This window comes from Salvia splendens, chromosome 15 (assembly GCF_004379255.2).
Source record: "Salvia splendens isolate huo1 chromosome 15, SspV2, whole genome shotgun sequence".
NCBI classification, from domain to species: Eukaryota; Viridiplantae; Streptophyta; class Magnoliopsida; order Lamiales; family Lamiaceae; genus Salvia; species Salvia splendens.
In genome coordinates this window covers 24,518,856-24,526,865 of record NC_056046.1, presented here as the reverse complement: position 1 = coordinate 24,526,865, position 8,010 = coordinate 24,518,856, and the positions used below count along the sequence as shown (strand labels likewise).

Sequence of the window (8,010 nt, the reverse complement as noted above, 5' to 3'; positions counted from 1 at the left end):
GTATATTTTAAAAAGTATCTATATATCTCCCAAACGTGATTAACTGCATTATTTAGTCAATTCAAATTAATTGTTTACTCACTTTTGGTCAAATTGCGAATAAATGTCTCTAGTTTATTTCTATACCTCCTAATAACTCTATTTAAACAGAAAATGTGGAGACAAAGATATTATTAAAAACAATGTTGTCACCAAAGCTCTTATGCAAATCTATTTTCTTCACCATTTTTACCATAATCATATTCTTCGGTACTAACTTATTTCGTTCTTTGTAGTATTACAAAAATAAACAAAATTTAGTAATAAACTGACACCTCTGCTCTAAAACAGGACATGAAGCTCATGCAGTGCCTTATGATTACACATACACAGCTGAGGCAAGTCCTGATTCTAAATTTTTAGAATGTGACAAAATTTAACTAATAGCAATTCTCATTAATTTTATTTTATTTTATTTTATTTTGAATTTTTGGTTTAGTGTTTGGCTAGACCTCTAAACCCTCAGTATAACGGAGGAGCAGTGGTGAATCCAGAATTTAACAAAGGATTGACGGGATGGTCGAGTTTTGGAGAATCAAAGATAGAGCATAAAGAGTCTAGTGATGGGAATAAATTCATTGTTGCTTCCACTAGAAACTTGTCTTATCATAGTTTTTCTCAAGTGTTTGATATAGATAAGGAGAAACTCTACACTTTTTCAGGTATATATACAGTATACACATTGTTGCTACAATAAATATATTTATTGTGGATTTAGGAGTATTTATAGTGAATATATTTATGCAGGTTGGTTTCAGGTAAGCCATGGGGAGGCTGAGATAGCAGCAGTTATAAAGACAAAAACAAGCTATGAAATTGTTGGTTGGGTTATTGCACAAAGTGGTTGCTGGTCTATGCTTAAGGGTGGTTTTATTGTCAATGTTTCTGGCCCTGCAGATCTCCATTTTCAGGTTTTGTCACACTATTTTATTTTTATTTTTGTCAAAAAATGAAATCATGATGATTACAATTCTCCTAATCCATCTCTTTTTAAATTTTTTTTAGAGCTACAATACAGCAGTTGATATTTGGGCAGATAGCATCTCATTGCAACCATTTTCAAAAGATGAGTGGAAATCTCATCAAGACCAAAGCATCCAAAAGGTGCAACATATTTTTCAATCAATTAATATTAATCGACAGAATCAATCCTGCAACTTAAAATTTTTTTACAAATGGCCGATGGTATTTTAACTTTGACATTTTTTATTGACGAAACGTGTATGAATTTATTCACATGGTACATATATATGCAAAAGTCAAAGACCAAATAGGACAGTAGTTTAAGTAGCTGAATGTTTTGTCTGCATAATTCTACTACTTACTTTCTATTTGTCACATCATACATGCGTCATCAATTTTGAAAACTGTGAAACTTTTGATAAACTTGGTGATTTTTCCGTCAATTTACCTAGGCGCGTAAGACAAGGGTACGACTGCAGGCAGTGGACCAACACGGCCAGCCTCTGGCCAACGCGACCTTCTCCATAAGACAGCAGCGATCCGCCTTCCCCTTCGGCTGCGCGATCAATGCAAACATCCTCCAAAACACGCCGTACCAAAACTGGTTCTTCTCCAGATTCCGGTACACCGTGTTTGAAAACGAGCTAAAATGGTACTCCAACGAGAGATCCCGCGGCGCGGAGGACTACTCCACCGCGGATGCCATGGTGAGCCTCACGAGATCCCGCGGCGTCGCGATCCGCGGCCACAATGTGTTTTGGGAGGACCCGCAGTACCAGCCGTGGTGGGCAGGCGGGCTCGCGCCCGGTGACCTGCGGACGGCCGTGGACCGCAGGATCAAATCGGTGATGGGCAGATACCGCGGGAAGTTCATCCACTGGGACGTCGTCAACGAGAACCTGCACTTCCGCTTGTTTGAGAGCAGGCTCGGCCCCGACGCTTCCAGAAGATTCTACCAGATCGCGAACAAAATCGACCCGATGGCAACACCGTTTCTCAACGACTACAACACCATCGAGGATAGCCGCGACGCGGCCTCCTCTCCTGCCAATTACTTGCGGAAGATCTCACAGCTGAGAGCGCAGGGGTATAAAGGTCCTTTGGGGATCGGATTGGAGGGCCATTTCCCGTCCTCCAATCTGAACCTGCCCTACCTTCGATCCGCCATCGATGCCCTTTCTTCCGCTAGGTTGCCCATCTGGGTTACGGAATTGGACGTCCAACCCGGGCCCAATCAGGCAACTTACTTGGAGCAGCTGCTGCGGGAGATTCACTCCCGCAGTAGTGTGCAGGGGATTCTGTTATGGTCCGCGTGGGGCCCGCAGGGATGCTATAGGATGTGTTTGACTGACAACAATTTCAGAAACCTGGCCACGGGTAATGTTGTGGACAAATTTAGATACACTTTAAGGCGCGTTGCGGATTCCGTCGGGACTGCGGATTCTGGTGGATTTTTTGAAGCTAAACTGTTCCACGGCGAATACGAAGTTAACATTACCGGAGATGGGTTTTCGGATTTCCGGACATTTGAAAGTCGCCCAAACGAGGAACTAGCGACGATGCAGTTCAAGCTTGATATCTCGGGATATTGAATATACTACTACTACTACTTTTGCTATAAGATGCAATAAATTTTATAAGTTTTAGGGTTGAAACTGGCCTTTACGATTCCATGCATGATGCTTATTTAGTTTTCTTGATTTTGAATTTCTATTTGTAAATGATAAAGTTGGAAATTGAGATGACTTATACCGAAGAATGTCAAAATTAATATATAAAGGCTATAAAACACATCCTAAAAAAAGGAAGAGAAAAGTAAAAATGTAGGACATGCATATAAGAGCATCCACAATAATGGACGAGCAACCGGCGAGCCGCTCGTCCGTCGCGCTCGTCCACTATTGCAATCGGCGAGCGTGCGACGGACGAGCCAGACGAACGAGAGGTCGTCCGTCGGATAATGTGGTCGTCCGTCCTCTAGTCCGTTCGCTCGTCCGCTATTGTGGGTGCTCGACGGACGAGAGTATTTTTTTTCAAAACTCTATATATATGGCTCGTTGCACTTTGTTTCATTTGCACCACGGACGAGCGACCGACTAACGCATGTATTATCATGCACAACATGATCGTCGAAAATGAAGGCCTAAAACAAAAATATATCATATCGTCGGACATCGGCAAACTATACAGATTCAAGGCATAACATGAACTTTGTTTGAATTGTTTTTTGGTTTGGGATGGTTTTTTTGTAAACTATGTATTTTTTTAAATTTAAATATGTATGTTTTTAAAAAAAATAAAATGGTTGCATTTTCTCCGTATTCGTGTCGAAATTTTAATTCTGTATTTGTGAATTTGTTTATTGGGATGTCCTAGTACTTGTCCACTATTGTGCAGTGAGATGTCCTAGCGATGTGACAGTGTAGTGGGATGTCCTAGTGACGTAGCAGGAGATGTTTATGGGATGTCCTAGTGCTTGTCTGCCGGGATATCCGCCCTATTGTGGACGCTCTAAAGGAGAGCAGTAGCTGTGAAAAGAGCAGCAAAGAGTGGACGAGTCGGGAGCTGCTCCTGCTCTTCTTGCTCAAGTATATTTCATTTAGTGGAATATCTACTTCCGCTTTTCGTTTTAATAGTGATCAAGCCGAGGCTCTAAAGCAACGAAAGGAGCTTAGGCATGCGAGGATGGAATGGGGAGTTTGAAGAGAGAGAAGACACGTGGCATCACATGATTGCACAAAAATAGTGGATATTAAAAAGAAAAAGTTTTTATAAAGTGCAGATGTACCTTAAATGAGTAAAACTTAAAGGCCAGGTGTTGGTTGACGGGAAAGTAAAGTTGACAAGGAAATTGATTTCTAAGAAAATGAATCTCAGGAATATGATTCCTAATAACTTTACTTTCTAGTGTTCGGTAAATATCAAGATTTTATATTTTATATTTGATTTAAACACCAAACCTAAAATATAGTACTACTTATTATTTTTTATAATATTTTATATTTATAAAAAATAATAATATAATTTTTAATAAATTATTAATTACAAATGATAATAATTATATTATTATATTTATTATTATATTATTATCATTATAGTTACATGGAGTATCATAATCATAAATAATTATAATAATAAATATAATTATTATTATCATAATTATAATATTTACGGATATTATAATTAAATAAATTTATAATTTAAAATTGCACTACAATTTTATTGATTAATTATTAATTTATAAAATAATAAGTATTATTTATTATTATTATTATTGTATAATTATATTTTATTTATTTAATAAATTATTAATTATTATTATGATAATAACAATTATATATAAATATTATAATATATATGATCAATTTAATTATAGTTATTTATTATAATGAAATTAAGTATATGATTTATAATTATAAATTATTTTTAAAACATTGTATTTAATAATAATTATTATTATATTGCATTAAATATGTAAGAATACTAATACTAGGAAAAATAATACATAAGAAAAGCTAAGATTTGGAAAGTTGTACTAATTTTCCTTGTTCTCGTGATTCTGATTACTTTCACAGTTTGATTAAAAATTGAAATAAACACAAGAATTTAAAATATAAGGAATCAGATTACTTTTCAAAACATAATCCTGGCAATCAAACATGGCCAAAGTCGAAAGATTTTCCATGATATTTTTTTTAGGGACGCAAATTATGTAGTTCACTTTTTTGGATAAATTATTGGTAAAAACAACAATGATTTTGGTCTAGTAGTGTTTTCATTAGTTATCTCTCAAACCAAATGCACATTTGCGTCCTTTAATCTTGTGTAGTTGTCAACATAGCATTTTATGTAAATTATTTATATTTGCTCTTAATAAGAATGTCTAAAGGAGTTTTAATCTATGATGATGACATAAACCATCAAGAGCATTCTCTTAACCATCTATTCATTTCACTAGAATCTCATATTACTTTTTATTGTATCCCTTATTCAAGAGACATCATCCAACACCCCATTCATTCTTTAATTATCATTTTCCTTCACTATTCATGAATCCCACTATTTTATTTCTTCAATTTAAAAATACAAACAACATTTCATTAATAAAACTTTATCAAAAATCAAATATTATATTACAAATTTACTAAAAAAAATAAAAACCACATAATTAAATACTTAATATTTACATTAAAAATTACATAATTTAATTTTTAGAGAGAAAAATGAGTAAGAAATAGTTTTTTTAATTATGTGATGAATTTATAGATGATTTTGGGATGAATTTAATGATAAAAATAAAATGGAAAACAAACGGTAATAGAATGGTAATATTTGGGAATTGGAAATTTTTTATTAATTATGAATTTTTTCTGATTTATTTTTAATAAAATAAGCTAAGGAACAGGCCGTGTCAACCCACTACACCGAGAAGCCCCACGGGACGAGAGACCCGCAATGGCATCCCTTAACCATCCCGCCTTGGCCGCACAAGTCCGAGCTGGTTAAGGGATGTCGTTGTTGATGCTCTAAAATTTCACGTTCACACGTGAAAGGGTATTTTACCGATTATCATAATCTGGGCTTTTTCAAAAATTCTCTTTGTATGATTACAAATTTATGGAGAATCAATCTTGGAATGCTATATTCCATGTTTCCAACTAAAACAACACACATAATAAAACAAACGACAAACATAAAACAATGTGGTATAATAGCAAAACCATATAGTAAACTCTTGATGAAAAAAATTTGTCCTAATTAACATCAAACTGTAGCTGCTATAATTTCCATGACCTGAAAGAATTATGGCTGTAAATTATAACTATACAGAATGGTGAAAACAAGAACATCTAGAAAAAAAAATCCAAATTTCTACTCATATATGGCTGCAAATTCCACTTCTATCATACTATGAGGTTCTGATTCATACAAGTTTTAACCTTCATACAACCACACGACGCTTCCATTTTCCTCGTCTAGTATTCTATGTATTGTATAGCCGGTGGGTTTGTTTCCGTAGTCTTGACATCTGGAAGTTTTGATCAATGATGAGGTTGATCTAATCCTAGAGATGACTATGCGTCTCCAAAAATTTTGATCAATGAATTGCTACCTTTAACTACGCAAGCCTCAACTTCTCGCCATTCTTGGACGACGGCGCAGCCGCAGCACATCAGCTAAGCCTCCCTGCAGAATGCATGTACTTTTGTGAACATAGGCGAAAAAAGTCATTGGTGGGGGCTAGATTTTACGAATTTTCAGTTCAACATGTCGATAAGCCAATTTCACACAAACTACCGGCAAAAAATTTAAAAAAGTATATAAAACTCCTCCTGCAGCTCAAAGTCTTAATGTTCGGGAATCTTCTCCCTACTTTATAATCGGACCTAAGTGTTGAATTCTTCAGGCACGGTAAAAAAAAATCGCGATGCTAGGCAAGAGAGAATTTACCTTGATGTTGAGTATTTTGCGGAGTTTCCTTCTGATGCAACAAGTGTAGCAGCAGCATGACAATATTAAAGAATACGCCAACAGGTCGTTGCATGTCTCTGCAGCAGCTGCAGATCAAAAGCATTATTACGCAAAGGCGGGAACTGAAACTAACAATTCATGTAAGCAGTTATTGGTGAGTTTAAGATGATTGGTCAGCTCAATTAGTTAGATGTGTAATCGAGTGAAGCTGAGTCGCATAGTGTTAAGTTCAAGCTTTACTCGTGTATTTCGGAACAGTGCTCAGGTTTTATTTATCGAATACTTATTCTTCTTATTTTGTTATAAACATAAAACTACTAGATATTTAATATATTTGCTACAGTTTAGAATACTAAAAGTGTATAACAGATCGATACAAGCAACTTACATATGTGTCTATTAGCTGCCACTGAAGCAATTCTCGACAGTGTGCCACAAGGAAAAAATAAGGTTTTCATGCCTGCAGATTCCGAAAGCTAACTTAGCATACATATGAGAATAAGAATGAACCTCTAGCGGATTTTTTTTCAGCGAAGATACGAAAAGGCAATATTTAAGCAAAACAAATAGCATATGAAAGAGCACCAAACGTCTCGTCAACTGAGATACACCTCAAAATATACCAAGTAACAACACACTACAAATTTACAAAGTGGTTTTCAGGAGAGGTACTAAGAAAATAAGAATCACCCCATCGCATTTCTCAAATTATGATAATTTTGAAAAAATGTGATAAATGCATAGTTTCCTAAAAATTCCAGACCTTCACTCATCCAATTACTTAATCATATTTCAATTGCAATGCACTAAATTCATGATTCCGTACGGATTTGGCAATGAGCAAAAGCAAAACACATGCGACTACCACAAGCGGAAGAGGAGTAACTACAAAGAAGAGGTTCTGAACAGCAGCCCAGTAAATCTGAATGCCATTCGCCAGGTGAACCTTTATATGACAGCAACTCATGTGTTGAGGAAACGGAAGATGCGTTCCTGTAAAACAGGAACAGACATATGGGTAAAATTATCGAACTTTCATATATAACAACTTGCTGAAATGCAAATTAAGGTCTTAGCTGAAGAATATGAATGCTGGTTTATGCAAGATTAGGGAATATATGTCAATATCCATCGTGCTACTTGCATCTCATATTGCTAAACTAATCGCTGATACTATTTATGAAAAAACACATTAATGAACTAGGCAAAGACATAATTACAGACATCAAATGAGAATTCAAATTTGTCAGGACAGAAAAGCAACCTTGAAGGTGGTGGATTTCTGCTGTTATTAGAGTAACTACGTTTCTTCTCACTGTTGACATCCGAATGAGCCTTCTGTTGGATATGGGAATCAATAATAGTGCTACGGCACTTTTATATTTGGAGAGTAAATATGATATGGATATATTTCACTAAATAGTGAATATGATCTTTTTTCATTTTTTTTTAAAATGGTAGAGATTACAATGATATTTATAGATACATATATGACCCTTCATGAATGTACATGACTCTTCATGAAGGTATATGACT

At 35.3% G+C, this 8,010-nt stretch overlaps 1 protein-coding gene and 1 long non-coding RNA gene across 2 annotated transcripts; one reads left to right on the top strand and one right to left on the bottom strand.

Annotated features, from left to right (window-relative positions):
* Positions 1 to 795: 795 nt before the first annotated feature.
* LOC121767574 (endo-1,4-beta-xylanase 5-like) lies at positions 796 to 2,623 on the top strand. The gene is made up of 3 exons (XM_042163876.1): positions 796 to 950; positions 1,045 to 1,143; positions 1,455 to 2,623. Exons 1-3 carry the CDS (start codon positions 894 to 896, stop codon positions 2,592 to 2,594), a joined length of 1,296 nt encoding a protein of 431 aa, XP_042019810.1. The 5' UTR covers positions 796 to 893; the 3' UTR covers positions 2,595 to 2,623.
* Positions 2,624 to 6,179: 3,556 nt separating this feature from the next.
* On the bottom strand, positions 6,180 to 7,450 carry LOC121767575. The gene is made up of 4 exons (XR_006043139.1): positions 7,364 to 7,450; positions 6,863 to 6,934; positions 6,454 to 6,560; positions 6,180 to 6,189 (listed from the first exon to the last, which is right to left on the bottom strand). It is a non-coding gene; the product is annotated as an uncharacterized LOC121767575 (long non-coding RNA).
* Positions 7,451 to 8,010: the final 560 nt, after the last annotated feature.

Bases quoted from the DNA above. Each gene is read 5' to 3' on its own strand.
- LOC121767574 (XM_042163876.1), top strand. From the start codon at position 894: ATGCTTAAGGGTGGTTTTATTGTCAATGTTTCTGGCCCTGCAGATCTC. The intron at 951-1,044 runs GTTTTGTCACAC...AATTTTTTTTAG, and splicing joins CTGCAGATCTCCATTTTCAG to AGCTACAATACAGCAGTTGA. The intron at 1,144-1,454 runs GTGCAACATATT...CAATTTACCTAG, and splicing joins AAGACCAAAGCATCCAAAAG to GCGCGTAAGACAAGGGTACG.